The sequence below is a fragment of the Pollachius pollachius genome, assembly GCF_949987615.1.
Source record: "Pollachius pollachius genome assembly, chromosome: 4".
NCBI classification, from domain to species: Eukaryota; Metazoa; Chordata; class Actinopteri; order Gadiformes; family Gadidae; genus Pollachius; species Pollachius pollachius.
Window position 1 is genome coordinate 26,974,069 of NC_136937.1, and position 22,500 is coordinate 26,996,568.

At 45.5% G+C, this 22,500-nt stretch overlaps 1 protein-coding gene across 1 annotated transcript in view; it reads left to right on the forward strand.

The window, feature by feature from the left end:
* LOC307074238 (voltage-gated inwardly rectifying potassium channel KCNH7-like) overlaps window positions 1-22,500 on the forward strand; it is a gene marked incomplete at both ends in the record, with an annotated part of 41,259 nt that overhangs the window by 631 nt on the left and 18,128 nt on the right. The window contains one exon of the mRNA XM_079734257.1: window positions 1,227-1,457. Within this exon, the coding sequence (XP_079590383.1) occupies window positions 1,227-1,457 (231 nt within the window). The remainder of the gene's footprint in view (window positions 1-1,226; window positions 1,458-22,500) is intronic.

A 22,500-nucleotide genomic window follows, 5' to 3' on the forward strand; every position in this document is an offset into this window, starting at 1 on the left:
CGTGTTCCTCGATTATTCATGGCCCGCGCTACTGTAGGACTGACGCTGTTTCCCCCTGTGCCATATGCATTCAGGATGTAAAGCAATAAGCGACTCGTCTTCATTCGTGGTAAAGAGCAACGCATCTGGGCGTGTGACCTAAATTAACCCCTTCCTGTTCTACTTGATGTGATTTTGGCAGTGGGCCTACACAAAACACAACACAGCACATGCGTTTCTGCTATCCGTATCGTGTAGTTAATTGAGAAATGGTCTGGGGTTGAGCTTTGACTTCACAAATCATATAGGCACTTTTGAACTGCTTTTAAGGGCAGGGGGCACATCAACACAGTTGTCCTACCCTCTCTGCCCTCGCCTCAAGTCCCAATTAATGGAGAGCCACACAACTGAAATAGCAATGAGATGTTCTTCCTGTCAGCATATTTCTTCAAAGAAAAGCATTTTTAGGTTGTATCTGCACATATTGGCAAAACACACAACACACACACCCAAGCACACACATACATGCACGCACACACACACACACACAACACACACACACACATCCAAACACGCACACACAAACGCAGAAACTCACCCACACACACACACAAAAACACATATTGCCCAACGCATGCAACACACAGCGCTCAAAAGATCACAACTCATCATGTATAACCCACACACAGTACACAACGGCTAACCCACACTACCAGAAAATACAGTTGACTGCACCGCAGGGAGTCCTCTTAAGCACTCGGCTTTGGCGGATCTGATTGTGAGCAGCCATTAAACAGCCGTCCGTGCCCGCCCTGATATCCTCCTGCCTTATTGGCAGAAGCTACTCCACCAACGCCATCAGACGAAGCAACAATCAATGGAACATCTTGTTGAGTGATTAAACAGAAACAAGCACGGAGTACTTTTTTTTTTTTAACAGTGGTTGCTGTGATTGGGCTTCTGCGTGATGTTCACCAGACACAAGTGTCAGATAACTGATCTTCCGGTCATATCACTTTATTCGACTACAGATGGAAACTAGCCCCTGGGCTACAATCTGGCACGTTTATGTGTACTGCTGTACATGTTCATGAAATAAATAAATTAAATTAAATTACACACAAAAATGCAGACACACACACATACACCTACACCTACACATACACACACACACATACATACCTCTACCCGATTTTGCTCAAATTCACCAAACTAAGACCTTGCCCCCCCTCTTCTCTTCCCGGCAGACAAGAAGTTTGTCATCGCCAACGCACGGGTGCAGAACTGCGCCATCATCTACTGCAACGACAGCTTCTGCGAGATGACGGGCTTCTCGCGGCCGGACGTCATGCAGCGGCCATGTACCTGCGACTTTCTACACGGCGAGCTCACCAGCCGCCACGCCGTCTCCCAGGTGGCCCAGGCACTGCTGGGCTCCGACGAGCGCAAGGTGGAGATCACCTACCACCGCAAGGATGGTGAGTGGGGAGGGGGGCGGGGAATGGGGTTGGATTGGTTCTGTCGACTACCGCTCTGTGGTTGGGGAGGGGGAACGGATGGGTTAGGGATCACTAAAGTCTGGTTCTAGGTTTGGGTTTGGGTCTGGTTCTAGGTTAAGGTCTGGTTCTTGGTTAAGGTTTAGGTCTGGCTCTAGGTTTAGGTCTGGTTCTAGGTTTAGGTCTGGTTCTAGGTTAAGGTTTAGGTCTGGTTCTAGGTTTAGGTCTGGTTCTAGGTTTAGGTCTGGTTCTAGGTTAAGGTCTGGTTCTTGGTTAAGGTTTAGGTCTGGTTCTAGGTTTAGGTCTGGTTCTAGGTTTAGGTCTGGTTCTAGGTTTAGGTTAAGGTCTGGTTCTAGGTTTGGGTTCTAGTCTGGTTCTAGGTTTAGGACTGGGTTTTGGTAACGGTCTGGTTCTAGGTTTGGGTCTGGTTCTAGGTTTGGGTTCTAGTCTGGTTCTAGGTTTAGGTCTGGTTCTTGGTTAAGGTTTAGGTCTGGTTCTAGGTTTAGGTCTGGTTCTAGGTTTAGGTTAAGGTGTGGTTCTAGGTTTGGGTTTTAGTCTGGTTCTAGGTTTAGGACTGGTTCTAGGTTTAGGTCTGAATCTAGGTTTAGGTTAAGGTGTGGTTCTAGGTTTGGGTTCTAGTCTGGTTCTAGGATTAGGTCTGGTTCTAGGTTTCGGTCTGGTTCTAGGTTTAGGACTGGTTCTTGGTTAAGGTTTAGGTCTGGTTCTAGGTTTAGGTCTGGTTCTAGGTTTAGGTTAAGGTGTGGTTCTAGGTTTTGGTTCTAGTCTGGTTCTAGGTTTAGGTCTGGTTCTAGGTTTCGGTCTGGTTCTAGGTTTGGCTCTAGGTTTGGATTGGTCTTGTCCAAGGTAACTCACCTACCACTAGAAGGCCGGTGAGTGATCCAGTTTACTAGTTAACGATTAATCAAATCCAAATTGGCATTGTGATGTAATAGAACACAATTTGCAAATCACAAAGACTGTGATTATTAGCTTTATCTATTTATTTATTTAAATTCACTCTAGAGATCAGTAAGACTCTTATTTATTTTTATTTCCAATTCAATAGTTAAATAAAGATGTTATAATATCCATTCATGATCAATTCATCTTAACACATAGGCCTGGCCAAAAGGACGTTTATATATGTTGACTGCTTCCAATGTTGTGTTGGTCATACTATTGAAGGATTTATTGCTGGTGTTTAGTGAATGATACAGAACATAAGGAACTTGAAATAGATAAATCGCATACTAAATCTCAATCGCAATATTGGTCTAAATAATCACAATTCGATTATTTCACCAAATCGTTCAACCATGTACGCAAGGCTTTCTTTGTGTCTAGCCTGGTCAATTTCTTTGTGTCTGGCCTGCCTCTAGTCTAGTCTAGTTATATATGTCCCCAGAACATTTCAGCTGGGGCTTCACCCTCCCATTCTATTACCTACACTTTCCTGCTACCTCCTAGCCAGCTAGTTTCCCCTAGCTCCAATTTGGAGCACTTTTCTTGTTTTTCTCAGCCTGTATTGTAACTGAATTCTCCCATTTAGTGAGCCAGGGGGAGATAAATATGTTCCTTCATTGTTACGTCCGCGTTGGAGCCTTTGTAGCTTGCTGTCTGGGGCGTTTGTCTAGAAGAGATAATGTGCTACATCCCGGTCCAGCAAATGGCATTGTGGGTAAAACTGTCACTAACAGGCCCCATAAAATGCAGAATGGCTACAACCTGACAACTGGTGAATGGTGGTGTTTGCTTTGCAGCGTTTTGTTAATCGGCCCTTGTGTTTGCCCATAAAAAAGAAAATGAAAGGCATTGAATTCAATTTAAAATAATCCTCATAATCCTCTCTTCTAAATCAATATATAATTTCAGCAAGCAATATGCATTGGATACCAACTGAAATGGCTCATTGTGATTATGAGAGAGTGAGTACTCCATGTTATACTTTATAGTATAAAAAGACTGCATAAAAAAAGTACACACAGAACATTAAAAAATAAAATGTAAACACAAATGTTGGTGTAGCACTGTAAAGTAGTGCTAAAAGTAGTGCTAATATATGAAACAGAGTCGAAAAATTGAAGCTACAATAGAAAATAATGAAATAGAAAACAATGGCGTTCGTTTCCAACCGGAAGGCTGACTGTGCAGTTCCCCAGGTGCTCCCTGCTGTGATTCCGTGTCTCTCTTGTTCCTCAGTTTCTGTGTTTCTATTTGGAAGCATGTAGTGGCGGATTAATCCGTTGAGGGGCATATGCCGCGTACGAATTGGATCCCGTGGTGAGATCATGACTCGGCGCGACAGCTGGTATTGTGGCGGCGAGGAGCCACGCGCGGTCGACCACGGGCGGAGGCACGGGGCGCTGGGAGGACGCAGCGAGGACGAAGGTGGTGGTGGAGGAGGAGTGGGGGTGGAGGGGTGGAAGGGTGGATGAGTGAAGGGGCAAAGGAACCACCGTCTCCATATGGGTGGAAGAAAGAGAAGAGGGGAAGAGTGGGAAGTTATCCTATTGGGAATTTTCCGTCTGAAAATGCCTTTTCCCTTTTAGTTTATTTTTGTTTATTTGTTTCAGGGACCATGCAAAAGATACATTAGTTACTTAGTGCAAAAATATGTCCTGTCCCAGATTAAAGCTAAAAGCTCATTTCCATCTCCAGTCCCTTTTATGCCTTTCGTGCCCAGGAGAGTAACAGACAGACAGACATACAGACAGACAGAGGGGAGAGAGGTAGATGTAGTGCATGGTGACCGCAGGTCGGAATGGAACACGGGTCACTAAGCTGTGTAATTGCCGTTGTGGTTTGTGCGCTGTTGCTAAATGTTATGATAAAGTATTGCATGAACCAGTGAACGAGGTAGGGATCCCCTCTGGGCGATGGCTTCAGAGAGTCAGGTTCAGAGAGGTGGTCATAACCAGGGCCCTGTTAGGCCTGTGTGTGTGTTTGTGTGTGTGTGTGTTTGTCTGTGTATGTGTGAGTCCGTCCACCCATCTGCAATGGTTTGTATCGGTGTTTGTGTATTTGTGGGTGTATGTGTGTGGCGGTGTGTGTGTATGTGTGTGTGTATTTGATGTGTGTGCGTGTGTGTGTGTGTGTGTGTTTGTTTGCTTGTCCATCTATCCAACTGTAATGGTTTGTTTGTGCGTTTGTTTGTGTGTGTGTGTGTGTGTGTGTGTGTGCGTGCGTGCGTGCGTGTGTGCGTACATGCGTGTGTTTGTGTCCGTCCGTCTATCTGTAACGGTTTGGATCTGTGTTTGTGTGTGTATGTGTGTGTGTGTGTGTGCGTCTCCATTGATTTCCTTGTCTCTGCTTCGGCGCTCCGTTTTCTGGAGATCGATGCAACATGAAGGTATTTGTGTCCTCGTTAGCGGTGTTGGCCAGGTGGATTGATTCCCTCGTGGGGCCGCTGAAGGCTTTTGGGGCGGGGTTGGGCAGGGGGGTTACGAAGATGGGATGATGAATAGTCTGACTTGCCACTCTAATGCTGGCCTCCATACTTGTTGAGTAGTTGCCTGGCAGTTTGCACGAAGTTAACTAATTTCTGATTCGGAAAACCAGAAGATTTGCATTCCGAAACGTGCATAGATAGATAGATACAACTTTATTAAACCAGTATAAGCATGTAGGAGGCGGTATAGAACCATTGATGGCAGCTGTTTCTCACCTCAAAAGGTTATGTCACCTAAGGGCGAGTTTCCCTCTTGCTTCGATTTTTCTCAGATTCTTAGTGATCAAACACCACAGCAATCGTGCTGCATGACTGCTGATACTAGCTGAAGCCAAGGTTTTCTCATTCCTAGAAATACACATGGATTTTCTCTTTTTCCGGTTGATCTGTCAATATTTCAGTAATCCAAACTAAAGCAAGCCAATTGAAACACACCGAGAAAGAGCTGTAACTCACTCCTATCTCCTGATAGGCTGGGGGATATTACAGGGTCTGAGTATTGACACTCATTCCTGTCTCCTGATTGGATGGAAGCCATTTCACTGTCTGAGTGAGGTCACTCACTCCTGTCTCCTGTTAGCCGGGACGATATGACATGGTATGAGTATTGACAGTCAGTCCTGTCTCCTGGTAGGCCCGATGACATTACAGGCCTTGGCAGCAAAGGAATAACTTTCAATAAATAGCAAAGCCTCTATTGCAACGTTTAAAAGTTAACCAATAACGCTTGACAATTGCCTGGGCTCACTGTTGCTGAACAGAGAATATCTACCACTATAACAAAGCAAACAAAGTACAATTGCTTTTAAGCGATTATTTGTTGTTTTGTGACCAAGTAAAAAAAGAAAGACTTAAAAGCAAAGTCTACGAAAGTTCTTTTTGTGTGGTTGTGAGACAAAACTTTATAGGAATAAATCCCTTGGAAACTAGTGACTTACTTTTAACTACTTTGTAACGACAAATAGCCCTCACTTGCCAAAAGCTATTATGTTCGATTCCCGATGTCTGCTGTGTTTGGCCGTCCTCGATGGAGTTGCCCTCACACCTGCAACCTGCCCCTCAATGACCTGCCTCTGGGAGCAAGGTAAGCTGCTTTGGATAGGGGATTCTGCCTATATCAATCGCTGTTGTCGATGTTTGTCTAGACCAGGATATCTACTCCGCATCCCGTCCCCACACCCTATGGTGGAGGACCAAAGTCTAGCTGGCATGCAAAGGGACTTAACCGCTGGGGGTAAAACCAATATGTTACAAGGTGCTGGATTACGCCATCATCACCGCACACTACCTCCACCACCGCCCTCTGCCTTCCATCCCTCTATCACTCCTCTCTCCTGATTGAGGAAAGGACGGATAGGGAGGGAGGAGGAGAGAGACAGGAAGGGAGGGAGAAGGAGAGAGACAGAGAGGGAGGGAGAAGAAGAGAGACTGGAGGGAGGGACAAGGAGAGAGACGGAGAGGGAGGTGAGAAGGAAAGCGGCGGAGAGGGAGGGAGAAGGAGAGACGGGAGGGAGGGAGAAGGAGAGAGACGGAGGGAGAGGGAGAAGAAGAGAGACTGGAGGGAGGGAGAAGGAGGGAGATGGGAAGGGAGGGAGAGAGACGGAGGGAGAGGGAGAAGGAGGGAGACTGGAGGGAGTGAGAAGGAGAGAGATGGGAAGGGAGGGATAAGAAGAGAGACTGGAGGGAGGGAGGAGGAGAGAGAAAGGAAGGGAGGGAGGTGTCTTTGTTTGAATTCGTTGACGGCTCATCTCATGATGGAGCACTGGTTCTTTTCTGCAAGGCAAGCAGATTGTCTTTTCCCTCTTTCAGGTTTTTCCCTCTGATCCGGACCCTGCCCCCCCCCCCCCCCCCCCCCACTGTCCTTTAGTGTCGTCCGTGAAGGGTACCTCACTAGTCAGGGTGAATCTCCGGTTCCCAACGAGTCCTAATCCCTTATTACCCCCACCGGCCCCCGGCCTTTCTTCTCCTACTGTGTTGTCGTTGACCTCTGGAGCTCAATCCGGCTGCATGTGTCGTGTTTTTCCTTTGTAGCCGTTTGTGCTCGGAACACAACACGGAGTAGAGTGTGTTTTTGGTCACCTCTCTTAGCATATTTTTGGTTGTGCGAAGCATAAAAAAGGCAGCATTTTGTGCTTTTCGTCCAGATTACCTTTTTCGGTTGCATCATCGTTTAGCCCTAGTGGAGTATATACGACTGGATTGGTGTTTACCTGCTACATCTCATGATGGAGATTTAGCAGTCGAGAGATGTCTTCTAGAGGGGGAGTTTTGCTTGGGATAAGAATAGGTAATATTTTTTGAGTTAGAAAGGTCTTTGGTTCTTAAGGGCCTGTAGCCATCCTGGATGAAGTTGTCTAAATATTCTACCTTTTTGCCAAAACGAAAAAAAAAGTTTTCTATTTTCATAAACCTGCACAAAACTTCTACATATATATATATATATATAAAGAGAGAGAGAGAGAGAGAGGGAGAAAGAGAGATAGAGAGACCGTGTAAGTTGTTTATCTGAGTTTGTCTTCCTCTGTTGTGAGTTTCCCGGCCACGATTAATAAAGGCTAATCTAATCGTCATCTAATCGTCTTTTTAATTCATGTTGAGGGGCCGACAGAAGCACTCTCCCTCATCGCGGATCCTTCTCCGTGCTTCTGGAACACTCTCTCTGCTGGGGGTCCACCGCATTGGGAACCCGGCGCCGGGTTGCTAACACACTAATGGAACGCGTTGTCAAGGCCTCTATTTTCGTGTTTTTCTAATTAATCTTAATTAATCTGCGGCTCTCATAAGATTTTGTGTGTAGCCCAACACCTCTAAATATACACACACTGTGTACACTGACGCATTAGCTGTCATGCTCATTATTTTCGCTGCTGCCGGATTTAATAATCATTCACTCATTCACTCATTCATTCATTCATTCATTCACTCACGTCCGAGGAGAAACCTTGACAGAGAACAAGAGAGATTCCTGCGGTCGTCATTATGTATAATGTAGTAGTAGCGTTTGCGTGCGTGTGCGTGTGTGTGTGTGTGTGCCTGGGTGACTCACCGGATCTTTTGCATATTTCCATTGACACATTCTACATTTACATGTCTCTGTTGAGCCTCAGACACTCTTATCCACAGAGACGTGCAGGTGAGGCTGGAGTACAATCAGAGCTTAACACAGTCTAAACAGTCACTGTCCAGACCAGAGCCTACTAAAGAACACATCTGATCTAACCTGAGAGACTATCATCCTGTTTAATATAATGTGATATAGTGGGGTCTGGTGTGATCTAAATTAAACGTGTTTAATCGTCTCTGATCATATCTTATTTGATCTAGTCTAGGCCCGTCTACTCTAAACTAAAGTAGCATAATATACTTTGATCTGATATAATCGTATCTATTCTCATCTAATATAAGGTAATTTAATCAATAATTAACTCTAAACTAATATAATCAGCAATTATTATATGTTTTCTATTTGTGTGTGCGTTTCTGCGTGTGTCTGTGTTTGTATGCATCTGTGTGAGTGCGTGTGTGTGGGTTTCTGCGTGTTTTTCCATGACATTGAATTCTTAAACTTTGGAATATTATTTTGTATTTACATACCGGTGCTTATTGTTCAGCTTTGTGCTGAGGTTTTACCGTATATTGTTGAGCTATGTACAGAGGTCTAGGTTTATATTGTTGAGCTATGTGCAGAGGTTTTACCGTATATTGTTGAGCTTTGTAAAGAGGTCTTACTGTACATTGTTCAGCTTTGTACAGAGGTTCTACCATATATTGTTTCGCTATGTACAGAGTTTAAACCGTATATTGTTCAGCTATGTACAGAGGTCTTACTGTATATTTATATAGATTTATATTGATGAGGATGATGATGATGATGATGATGATGATGATGATGATGATGATGAGGATGAGGATGATGATGATGATGATGATGATGATGATGAGGATGAGGATGATGATGGTGGTGGTGCTGGTGGTGGTGCTGATGGAGGGGGGGTGCTTGTGTTTTGAGCCATAGGTGGAACGTGGAGCATTGAAGGACTCTGGTTGTGGTTCTATGTGACATTGTTTGGAGCTGACCAAACAAGATAAGGCTGAAAGAGAGAGAGAGAGAGAGAGAGAGAGAGAGAGAGAGATACAGGGAGAGAGAGACAGAGAGAGAGAGAGAGAGTAAAAAAAAATAACACTCCAGCTTTTGAATTATTGTTCAATGACTAATTTATATTTTTCTCATGAATATTTAATGTTGTGTTCCGTCCGGCCGGTGACACAACGTTGAGCTTGATGAGGAGGGAAAGAGCACACTAAAAAATGTAGAGAAATAGACGGGAAAAAGAGATATAAAAGATGAGGACAAAATTAACATTAAATGGGTCGTTCCTCATTCTGCACGCTTGTCTCTCTCTCTCTCTCTCTCTCTCTCTCTCTCTCTCCCTCTCTCTCTTTCTCTTTCTCTTTCCCTCTCACTCTCTCTCTCTCTATCTCCCTCTTTGCGTCGTCTACCCGAGCAACTATTAACTTTGTTCTACGTTTGTTTCGAACTCCCTGGGGCACCAGAGGGGTGGAGTTATCCAACCGCACGAGAAAGGTCTCATGAATCCTCCTTCCCCTTCTTACATAATGACCGTCTTGACATCCCCCCGTCCCCCACCCCCGTCCCCCTAGATAAACCGATCCGACGCTGATCACGGTTGTGTGGCTAAACGTATGAAGCGCTCCCGTGAGGAGCGGGCAGCCAGCCATGCGGTGATGTCCTGTCATGTGTTCTCTCCGGAGGGCCAGCGGGCCGCCGTACGTGGGCTTAATGAAACCAGCACGCCCCTCTTCCCACTGCAGGTGATGGATAGCATCTGACGGGCGGGGACAGATGTGCGTGCGCTGGTGGGGCCAGCCATTGATTTCCACCGCCCTCCCCTCTATCTCGATCTTCCTGTCTTTCGTACCTCCCTCTCTCTGTCTAATTGCCTCTGTCTCTCCCTCCCCCATCAATCTCTCTCTCTCTCTCTCTCTCTCTCTCTCTCTTCTTCTCTCTCTCTCTCTCTCTTTATCTCTCGCTCTCTATCACTCTCACTCCCCATCAAAATCTCTCTCTCTCTCTCTCTCTCTCTCCCCCATGAATATATCTCTCCCTGTCTCTCTCTCCCCCTCTCTCCCTCTCTCTCCCACTCATACGCCATCAATATCTCTCTCTGTCTGTCTCTCTCTGTCTTTCCCTCTCCCTCTCTCTCTCTCTCTCTCTCCCTCTCACCTTCTCTCTCTCTCTCCCTCTCTCTCTCTCTCTCTCTCACCCTCTCTCCCTTTCACCTTCTCTCTCTCTCTCTCTCTCCCTCTCTCTCCCTCTCACCTTCTCTCTCTTTCCCTCTCTCTCTCTCTCTCTCCCACTCTCTCCCTCGCCCTCTCTCTCAGGGAGATGCATGACTTGGCTCTTTGCTCTTGACTGACAGTGAGAGCGAGCAGCTAGGTGATGGACGCTCCGGTTAGTTCCACAACGACCGAGTACAAAGACACCACACCACAGCCGTGACTTTAATTTTGGCTCATCGTACAATCACATAAGTCATTCTGCAGACACTAATCCACAGCAAAACAGCAAGATATACGACGTATACACAGTGACTTACAGCCCAGGGGAAAGTCAGTGCATACAAAGATACTGAAGCCAGGGCCGAAACTTTTACTGCCGCCCGACCAAGTCCCCAAACAAAACAACAACAAAAAAAAGGGAAGTAATCACCATCATCATCATCATCATCATCATCATCATCATCATCATCATCAGCATTATCATCATCATCATCATAATACTAATCACTCTCCCATGGCATAAATAAAGCATTTATTTGTGTGTGTGTACGTGCTGATTGCACACAAGCGGTATGGTTTAGCGGTTAGCTGCTGGGTGACAGTGTGCTATTTTTTCCTACCACTTTCCGCCGAAGCCGTTGTCTCCAACTATGCATTTTTGGAGTCAGTTTCAATTTATTTTCCGGTCTTCTTCGTTCCCTGTCAGAGAGAGAGAAAGAGAGAGAGAGAGAGAGAGAGAGAGAGAGAGAGGGAGGAAAAAATAGCTTCTCTGCAGTTTCCCAGTATATTGTTGTCTTGGCAACTGGCGAGAGAAGCCATGCTGTACCCACGGTGTGGACAGATTCATCCTGCCGTGTCCGCCTATAGGGCCCCCGCAGCTGGGGAGCTGCGGTGTCCAACTGGGCCCCTGTCACACTCGAGCTCCTGGTGGCGGTGACGTTAGTGGTAGCCGTAGCATCAGGGGCCACTTGTTTTTCAAGTGTGTGTGTGACATCATCTCTGTGTTGATATTTTGTTCTTGCCTACATTTACGTTTACATTTGGCATTTAGCAGATCCTTGTATCCAAAACGACTTACAATAAGTACATCACTACATCACTGTACAAGTGTGGTTTATATATGCATTTGATATTTTTTGCTATGTTTTCTCTACAGACATCTTTTTAATAGCCAATGGAAGTCAACATTCCACTTACATTTACATTTACATTTAGGGCATTTAGCAGATGCTTTTATCCAAAGTGACTTACAACAGGTACTTTTTTCAGAACAAGGCGAAACACTATATCGCTGTCGGTACAGTAGTACAGTACAGGATGTTCATAGAACCATGTGCAAATCAATAACATTTGCTGGGTTAACCCATTCCATGTACAACATGGAATGGATAAGAGGCCACACGACCTCTACAATATTTAATTGTATTTCGACAACAGCAACACGGTTCTTCTAGAATCTCTGATCCTGGTAATTGCTGGAGACTTTCCAATCAATAAGCCATCTATAAGATGGTTGTTCTCCTTCTGAAATTATCCTCCTGGTCTTTTCTTTAAATCCAAAGTTCTGATTGTTTTTCTATCTCATCAATATCAGGGACGTGTTGCGACTGCATAAACTCTAAAATGTGTGCACAATGTATAGCAATCAGAACAAACCATCCATTAGTGAATACATGCCATTTGATAAATCAATAAATCACTTTTGATCAAAACCTGACACTGTTATTATGCCATATTCACACATTCAATACACACACCTTTATTGCAAAGAGAAGACAATGTTGAGACAGGGGCCATTGGTCAATAATATTGATCATGGTTATTGATTGTTAAGGTTCACGTTGAATAAAAATGTTAAGCTGGTTCTGATCATGGTGAGAAGAAATTCAGCTTACCAGAATCTTGTTTCATACAGGTATACTTTTTATTTGTTTTGCTTAAATTTCTTCATGAGCTTTGTACTGCACAGTTTATGTACTGTAATGACCATCAGGTGTTTTTAAAAGGTTATTTGAATTCATAAACAAGTTTTAATTTGTTTGAATACCGCTATATTTCCCCACAATTATCGGTCTCTAATACATTTAATAGTATGCTGTTGTATTCCATTTTACATTTTATTTTATTTTCATCTCCTAGCCCTGCGCTCATATTGCCGAAGCAAATATAAATCAATATACTAGAATGGAAGAGTGTGTGTAAAAGCACCATTAAATAACCAAGACGTCTACCGTCAACATTTACATTTACATTTAGTCAGTTGGCAGATGCTTTTATTCAAATTGATTTTCAGCGAAAGGCAAACAATAAATCAAGGCCAACAATCAATATTGGACATAAAAAATGCATGTGGTGTACAAACGGGTTTTTGAAACAAGAATCAGAGTAAGTAGAGTGCTGTGTCTAGCTATTAGAATTACGGTCAACATATACATAGGTGAACAATCATATTTAAACTCTCTTTAAAGAGATGCTATGCTAGTTTGCATACTAGCACCTTCCCTGGACAGAGTTAGCACCAGAGAACATACGCCACCGCCATCCTCCATGGGAGTGTTGCACAGGAAGTCGTCCCCCCCCCCCGACGTGCTTGTGTCGTGTGTCGTGTGTGTGTGTGTGTGTGTGTGTGTGTGTGCCAAGCACAGGCTGTCCTCCCCTGGTGGCCAGGGGGACGGGCCTGTCTCCAACACCTCAGCCCCCCCAGGACAACGTGCGTCCTCTGGGCACTCACCCTCAAAGCCGGCTCCCCCCCCGCCCCTGTGGAGCTCTGAACCCGGCCCTGGTATCCTACCTGCGCTCCCCTATTAGTGGAACCTGTTTGGTTCGTTCCAAAACAATGAATATGATTATAATCGTGATAGCGAAATAACCTCAGAATCTAATGGAAGACGGCGGCCTTTAAGGTTAATGTTGTCTTGTGGTGTCGGCTCTCAAAGTGTAGAGTAGAGACTAGAGGACGTGGAATAGAGGAGAGGACATGGCTGTAGTAGATGGTGAGTCTGGCTCTCTCAGACTGTAGGATTTGGGATATCGTTAGCCTCATAGCATAATGCCTAAGTTATATGTGATATGATATTGAACCTAACTCTACCCTCCTAATGCTGCTGATTCACTGTGCCTTATTGGCTATATCTTAAGCCAGAGTGCTCTTTACATTCCATAATCACTATCTGCCTATATTTGACTGAGGCATTTCTGATGCTAAATACAAGATCAACCTTCAAATATGACTAGACTAACAATTTCTGATATAGAATACAGTTTTATGGGAATTGGGATACATATTCTAGAATACTGGAGTGTAGTTTTGCTTTCATAACTATGCTATCTTAATTAATATTAATGGTTTTAGTCGTAGTCATTTTGGTCAAACACACGACTTCCAATGACTCCCTGTCATGTTATTACACGTGTGGGGGTGTGAGTGTAGCCCAGCGAGTGTTGTGGTGTCGGAGCCTCGGCTCCAGCCTGCGTGCACAGACAGTACATGGTGTGACCGTGAGCTGTGGAGCCATATACTCCTCCTCCTGCTCCTCCTCCTCCTCCTCCTCCTCCTCATCCTCCTCCTCCAGGCTACAGACAAAGGGTGAGCCCCATCTGTCTCCACCCCCCTCCCCCCCACCGAAACACCTCTCTCTCTCTCCCCTTGCCCACTCTCTCTTTTTCTCTCTCTCTCTCTCTCTCTCTCTCTCTCTCGCTCTCTCTCTCTCGCTCTCTCTCTCTCTCTCGCTCTCTCTCTCTCTCTCTCGCTCTCCCCTCACTTTTCCTCTCAGACTTTCCATCCCCCACGCCTCCTCTCTTCTCTTTTACCGGTTTCCTCTTCTCTCCATCCCCCCCTCTCCTCTCCTCCTCCTCATAACTATCCTCCCCTACCCTGATTCTCCTCTCCTCCTCCATCTCCTCTCTTCTTTGTCTCATTTTCTCTTCTCTCCATCCCCCCCTCTCCTTCCTCCCCTCCTCCTCTAATTCTCCTCTGTCCTCCTCCTCATCTACTTCTCCTTTCTCCCTCCTTCCATAATTCTCCTCTCTCCCCCTCCTCCCCTAGGTCTTCCCTATCCCCCTCCCCCTAATTATCCTCCCCCCCTCCTCCCCTATTTCTCCTATTTCCCCTCTCTCCTAGTTCTCCTCTCCTCCAATAATTCTCCTCTCTCTCCTCCTCCCGTAGTTCTCCTTTCTCCTCCTCCCCTAATTCTTCTCCCTCCCCCTGCTCCACTAGTTCTCCTTTCTCCTCCTCCCATAATTCTCCCCTCTCCCCCTCCTCTCCACTCTCTCCCTCCTCCCATAATGCTCCTCTCTCCTCCTCCTCTAATTCTCCTCTCTCCTCCTTCTCTAATTCTCCTCTCTCCCCCTCCTCCCTTAGTTCTCCCCTCTCCCCCTCCTCCCCTAGTTCTCCTCTCTCCACCTCCTCCTCCTCCAATAATACTCCTCTCTTCCTCCTCCCCTAATTCTCCCTTCTCCTAGTTCTCCTCTCACTTACTACTCCTCTAATCCTCTTCACTCTCCCCCTCCTCCCCTAAGTATCCTCTCTTCCTCCTCCTCCCCTAATTCTCCTCTATCCCCCTCCTCCCCTACTGCTCCTCTCTCCTCCTCCTTCCCTGATTTCCCTCTGCTCCTCTCGGCTCTGTGTGTGGGCCCAGTGCTACACGTTCGGCCCAGCGTGTGATATCCAGTTCCACATCCCTTAACAGTCTTTCTTTATCCTTTTTATGAATCAAACGTCGTTCTCTTTATCGTCCCGATTCCATGTCCATTCACTCGGTCAGACACGGGCCCCCCGTTGTTGTGGAATATTGCATAACAGTGTTATTCATATGCTTCGGCGGCGGGCATCGTACTTTCATTCCGGGGGTGGGATCGTTTCGAATGACTGCACTTTTTATGAAAGGTGCCACTAAAAATATAAAAGTTGTTAGTATCACCTACCTACAGCAGCGAGTGAAGCGGCACTCTGCAGGATCTTTTCCCACGAGTGCTTTGGGTTTCGCTAACTTATGGATGACATACGTATGTACCGGCTATCCCCTGTTCGCCGCCCTCCCCCCCAGGTCCCTGGTCTGTCTGTCGGTGGGGTGTGTGAGGCGATATAAACCGGTTAGTCGCAGAGCAACTCCCGGTGAGTTTCGGCCTTCTCTAGATTTAGCACGTCAAATCGTTGATTTGAAACCGCCACGGTTTCAAAGCGTCGTATCCCGGGTGAGGAGCAGTTAGGTCACAAATCTGTGATCCGAATCGGGGCTTTGGGAATGGGATCGGAGCGTTAGTGACTAATGAGGGGCCATGGGCCGGACCACTCGCGGAGCTCACTGATTGGTTGTCTTTGGGAAAAACGCCCCCTCTGGTTCGTTGATGCCTGGCGTCTCGCTCCTCTGTGAGCATTAGAAACCAGACCTGTGCTGGAATGACTAATGAGTAGCGCTGCTCGATTATGGAAAAAATCATAATCAGGATTATGGTCAATATTGAAATCACGATTTTTCAAATTATTATTTTTGAGTTTGAAAAAATTATGCATTTATTCAGCATTTCTATCCAAAAAAATCACTTTGTAACTGTGAACTTTGAAATGTCCACTTAAAAATTCTGAAAATGTTCAAATAGAAAATGTTTTAATTATAGTTTTAAAATAATATAAAATTATTGAATGAATAAAATAAATATGCATAAAAAATAGAAAGTTAGTTAAGAGATAGTTTGACCAAACGGTTAAAATTCAATTAATGCACAGCCCTACTAATGAGTGGCTCTGGCTAGCCCCATGGCAACGTCGTGCATGTTTCATCTTTAGGGCCCGGCCATAGATTACCCAGGTCACCCGTCGTTTATCTGCCCGAATAAGGGCTTCCGGTTTCACCCGGTCTCGTCAGTCTATAGGAAACTCCATCAGGGGCGCCAAACTATTGCCTGAAAGTATAAGTCAAACGCCAAGACTGCCTGATGTACTCAGGGGAACTGATGGTGTATAAATAATTGATCTGTAACCGAAAAAATAAAATTACAAAAGTTAGAAATGCTCGAAAAAACTAGATTTCCAAATGAGCTCCAAGTGAGAGATGATGATTAAATCACAGGAAAAAACAAATTATTATCCCCCGTTGAAGAAGCAGTGATCTAGATCAGTGATGGATCGTGATCTAGATCGAGTGTCCTTGAGTCTATACATCACCGACGCTCGTCCTCCCAAAAGCAGCATCTTCATCATCATCGTCATCATTTTCATCATCATCATCATCTTCATCATCATCATCATCATCATCATCATCATCATCATCACGGGGGCAGTGTAGAAACGAGGGCTTGAGTCCCCGCACCCTTGAAAATCACTCCCACGTGCGCCCGCTTGTCAGCCCAGGATGGCGGAGTCAGCAACGAGCAGCGTCCGCGGGGACTGCGGCCCCCTACAGGCTCGGCCATGACATGTGCAATCATCGCCGCCTCGGCTGTCAGGCAGAGCTGACGTTCACAGCTTCCACGAACTCGAGATTACATCACGGTACCGCTCCTCACGTGCCCCACACCCCCACACAGCCTGGGTTCATCGTCGTTGCGAGTTTTCGGTGGAGGAGATGACGCCTCTAGCTAGGGGGATTCAATGAGTGACATGCCATGAAAAACCGTCTTCTGTCGTAAAAGTTGTTTTTTCGTCCGACCTTTTCCAAAGACTAGAGGAATGTATTTGAATGTTTTTTTCGTCTTACTCTGAGTTGGGTATTGATAATGCGACGCGGAACACACTTTCTTGACAGCTTGTTTTGGATCAAGGTTACAAAGGGAGAGCATAATTGGGAATCAGTCAGGGGTCAAAACATCCATCATCAGTGTGTTCGGTTTGGGGAGCCCCCTGCGGTGTTGGTGTAATGGTGTCGGCGTGTCAGGACCTGGGGGGCATTCATGGGATAATACTCTCATGCACACACACGCACACACACACACACGAACACACACACACGCATTCGGTAAAGGCTGCTTCTGGTGAATGGAGGAGGAGTAGTTGGGACCCTGTGAGGACATTATGAGGACATCTTCATGTCTTGATAATAATGGCGTTAAGGCACACATCGCAGTTTGCCTTAATGAACCACCTGGGCAGTGATGGAGGCTCAAGTTTGTATGTGGACTGTTTGATGATGGCTTGAGAGAAAGACGGACGGACAAACAAAGGTTGCCGGTTTAATTCCCTTGACAGCCAAAGACAGTGATTCCGTTAACATTTATATCGTTCTGTTGTTGAGCAAGGTTAATAACCTTAGCTACAAGGGTGCTATAAGGGACATTTGGGATCATTGTTATGGCCTTTTTAATTGTTTGTGTCCGTCTCTGTGTATTTCCTCTGCCTGATAGCGATCCTTTATGTTTAGCTGGTAGTCAAACTGAGTGAGAAGCAGTCGAAGCGAGGTGTATAATCGATAGAATAGAATTGACGCTAACACATGTTTACGCTGATGACATTGCGCTGTAACGATGCGATAGATGATCTATTTTTATCTGCGTCTGGTTGGCAAGCAGTGATGCTACCCTGACTCGGAGAGAGTGTTTAGCGCCATACAATGTAAAAAGACAATATACAATATGGACTGTAACAGCCCCCCCACCCTCCATGGGCTCCTCTCTGGACTATAACATGCTGCTACCTCTGATAGTGCCATATCACTATGTCATTTTATTCTATTATCATTATACTTTTTTATACACTTAGTCATTTTAACCTTTTTACATCATACCAGCACCTTATATTTTAGTCTAGGTCTAAACGGCTAACTGAAATTAGCCGTAGCCGGCGCGTGACAGGGTAATTTCAGTTAGCCGCATTGGGGAGGGGGGGGGGGGCAGGGGGGTTGGGGTTTGGGTGGCAGAGGTTACCTTAGGGGTCATCGTTGTTTGATTGAAAGCTCTTTGGAATCTGTCAACAGCCAGCGGTGAGGATTAGCTAAAAATAAACCCCAGAGTCAGGCTAACACCAACAACACTGTCTAAATATGTATTGTAGCGCTAAGGGCTCATGGTGTAGCAATCGTAATTAGCAATGTCACGTTTCTCACCGAATAACGATGACGCTGGTGAGCTCCCCTTCACCACACAGTGGCTTTAAGGCGATAAAAAATGGATCGCTAATGCCGTCGTCGCCGTGGCGGTGAGAGAAAATATCCCTTTTACCATTAATCCCTAGATGGTTGAGGATTAAGTTGAGGTGAATCCCCCACAGACAGCGGGGAAAAGCATTCACAGTGTGCCTGACTTCTGCATTATAACCCTAATGGGACGTTTTTGTACAGTTTAACTGAAGGAAAAGTAGACATTGGCCCAGAATAATGAAAATCAGATAATTTATGATGAGTTTGGATCATGCAATTGGGCCAGCCAGCCATGTGTGAGGTTGTTAAAGGCTTAACATGAGAGGAAGCAAAAGCATGTTATTGGATGAAAGTTTGTATTGGATCGAGTTAACAGCTTAATTTGATCAGCTGTAAAGGAAGTTATTGCATTTTTTTAATTTTAAATTAAATAACTCACAGACACAAACAACACAGATTTGTTGAACGGGTGAAACGCATGGGTGTCGCAATGAGGTATCGAGGTGGAGATCAAATTGATTCTCCTTTCACGAAAGCCTTTCAACATAAGGTATGACAAACTTAATTGCGTTCCCCAACTGACACAATTTCACAACATCAAGCTGTCTAACCTGAGGTACCTCGTGTGCTTGTTAAAGGTCAACATCCGCCTCTGAACTTTGGCAGCCACCCAGGTGGTCAATTAAGGCATCGTGAGGACATGTGTCCTCATAACGAGCTTACGTGTTCCTCAGGGATTTAGTTCCCCACTTCTTCCCCAGTCCCCAAAAGGAGGTTATATCAGCTAAGTGTGTGTGGTTGTGTGTGTGTTACTGTGTATGTGTGTGTGTATATATGTGTGGTGTATGTGGAGTGTGTGTATCAGTATGTGTGTTTGTTTATGTGTATGTATATGTGTGTTTATGTGTGTGTGTGTGTGTGTGTGTGTGTGTGTGTGTGTGTGTGTGTGTGTGTGTGTGCGTGTGTGTGTGTGTGTGTGTGAATGTTTTTGTCAGTTTATGTATGTGTGTGTGTGTATGTATGTGTCAGTGTGTGTGTGTGTGTATGTGTATGTATCTATGTGTGTGAGTTTGTGTATCAGTGTGTGTGTGTGTGTGTGTGTGTCAGTGTATAACCTGATGACCGCCCCTCTGGTCCTGACACTCAGATAGTGTTACACAACACTTTAATTTACAATATGAACGGTGGTATATTTATTGCTCTTTAGCAGCTGTCATCTGCACTATTTTTACCTAGAGTCCAATCGTTTACACACATTATAGAGTGCTCAGTGGAAGGTTTCACTCAAGGTGACTTTGTTTTAATAGCGACTGCATTAAGCATATGTTGTCTATTCCTGGCTTGAGTTGGGCCGTCCCGGGTGAGAGACTTTCTGTTCAACAAGATATACCTAATGACCCGGTGTTTGTTGGCTCATGACCTTTCAACTGTGAACAGATGATCAATCTCCATATGGACTTGAAGATGTATATAGATTTTCGAAACCCTTATTTTTATAAATGGAAAATCTAATGGCAGTGTTGATATTTGACATTTTTCTTTGCGGCCTGTCATTCTGCCTGTCTTCCTACCTATCCATCCATCTAGCTATCCATCCGTAACTCTGGTTCCCTCCATCTCAACGGACAGATACACATTCACACACACACACACCAACACACTCGTACGTCCTTGGCAGAGCTTCCTAAGTACGGGTTATCCAGAGCGAGAGAGAGAGACAGAAAGGGAGAGAGAGACAGAGGGCAGAGAGATATAGAGAGGAAAAAGCAAGAGGCAGAGAGAGATTGAGAGAGAGAGATTTTTTCCTCTTCATATTCTCAGTGGGACCTTTGGGTATAGGTTAGGCCCCCCGCCCCAAAGAAAGAGACAGAAAAAGACGACGAGAGACATAAACAGGTCTGAGAGAGACACACATAGAGAAAAAGAGAAACAGAGATAAAGATTGAGCAATACAGACACACAATATAAGGAGAGGGAGAGATGACATGGAGATGATATGGTGATGAGAGACAAACTTATATCCATTAGGCGAACGCTTGATATATGAATAGAGAGACATGGATGTGCTCAAATATAAACAGAAACACACACACACACAAACACACACACACACTCACACACACACACACACACACACACACACACACACACACACACACACACAGGCACTGACTGACAGACTGAAGGAGGAATGATGACAAGAGAGGGAGAGAGTCATCAGAATGCAAAGAGTGAAAGTGTGTTTCATCAGAACAGGTGCACAGAGTCTGGCGAATTTACCTCCCATTCAAATGCCTGTGTGTGTGTATGTGTGGGTTTGTGTGTGTGTGTGTGTGTGTGTGTGTGTGAGTGTGTGTGTGTGTGTGTGTGTGGGAGTGAGTGGTGCGCACAGTTGCATGTTTGTATGCTCGCTGTGCTTTCCTCAAGGAGTGCATGGCTTGCTGCATTGTGTTAATTATTAATAGTGGAAATGGAATCTAATGAAATTTCCAGGTTCTTGAAACCCAACCCCCCCCCCCCTAACTGCCGCGCTGAGTGTTTTCTATTCGCGCCGTTGTTTTGTTTTGCGTACACTTTCACACTTGACAAATATTTATCGATCCCTGCAAGTCGCCCTCTTTTTTTTTTACATGCATGGTAGCGCACAGGGAAATACGTTTAACGGTGATTCATGACCTTCACAGTGACCGCGACAATCCTTAATCACTTCTTTATCACCTTGGATATTTTCGTCACAGTAATGCATTTACTATTTTACGACAGCTCCTTAACTTGTGACCTACAGTCAAGGTCCAGTGGCTCCAGGCCAGTGGACGCCTGCAGCTCGGACCACCAAGATTACAGTTCAGTTATCGGTCGGTCGTTGTCTGTGGCTTCACGTCACCGCGGCACTCCCAGAGAATCTGTTGGTGGCTTGCTAATCCCGGGTCCCAGGGCGAGCATGGGCCCCGCTAATCCAGGCCAGGTGAGGCTGCCGCCGGCCAGGTGAGCCCAGTGTGACTCCAGAGGAAGCGAGGCATGTGAGAGGGAAATTTGACCTAAAACCTCGGAAACCGCGGCAACCCAGCGATGCTCGGCGGATCGGGCGGGGCATCCTTTGCCGTTCGACGTAGCAGCATTTAGTTATTTATTCGATTCATACGGCGCAACCTCAACCCGAGAAAACACATGCAAATGGACAAAAACACAAGCAAACTAGGGGAACATCTTCATCAACGGGACGGCAACTCAAACTAACTCAAGAAAAACACTACTAAACAAAGGAAGAAAACGTCAATTTGATAACAAGGTAAAGGAAATCGAGAAATCCCATGCAGATAGACAAAACACAAGCAAATTAGGGAACATCTTCATCAATGTGACCACAATGTACTGTAACTAAAGGAAACACATGCAGATAGACAAAGCACAAGCAAATGGAGATAACATTACAATTTTACAACAACGCGTGCGGTTTAGAAATCACACTGCAAATACAACATAACACAAAGCGTACCCAACACATTACAGAAACACGCAGAGCACACTTAAAAGCGTTGAAAATGTAATGTTGCTCTGGGATGGGTACTGGTTCGGCTATGGATATTGGGTATCAAACCCAGTACCCGTTTTGGCTTGGCCCCCAAGCCGTAGACTCATCTGGTGGGAGATGAAACCACTTGAGATTCTCCTTCACCTCGGATGACTCCTGGCTTACACTTAGATCCTACCTCCGCTAAACACACACACATACACACGCACACACACACACACACACACACACACACACACACACACACACTTGCACACACTCACACACACACACGCTCACACAAGCAAACACCTCAGCATCGACACCTACTCAATGACCTCCACCCTTTAACCACCACCTCCTACCATTCACGCAGACGCGCACACACACACACACACACACACACACACACACACACACACACACATACATACATTCACGCACGCACCGCGCTCACACATGCACACACACGCACACACTGATACACCAGTTCCCACAGAGGATTAAGAACCAGAAAAGAACAGATTGTCTTTCCATTTTTGTCCATCCCATGTTGGCCCGTCTCCGTGACGATTACAGTAGGGAGGTTGAGGGGGGGGCGCGGGGGGGGGGGGATAGATTGCTGACTCATTCTGGTTCTCCTTCTTCTTCGTTGGTTTTTCGTGCTCTCCCAAGCTACGATCAGACAGACTGGTG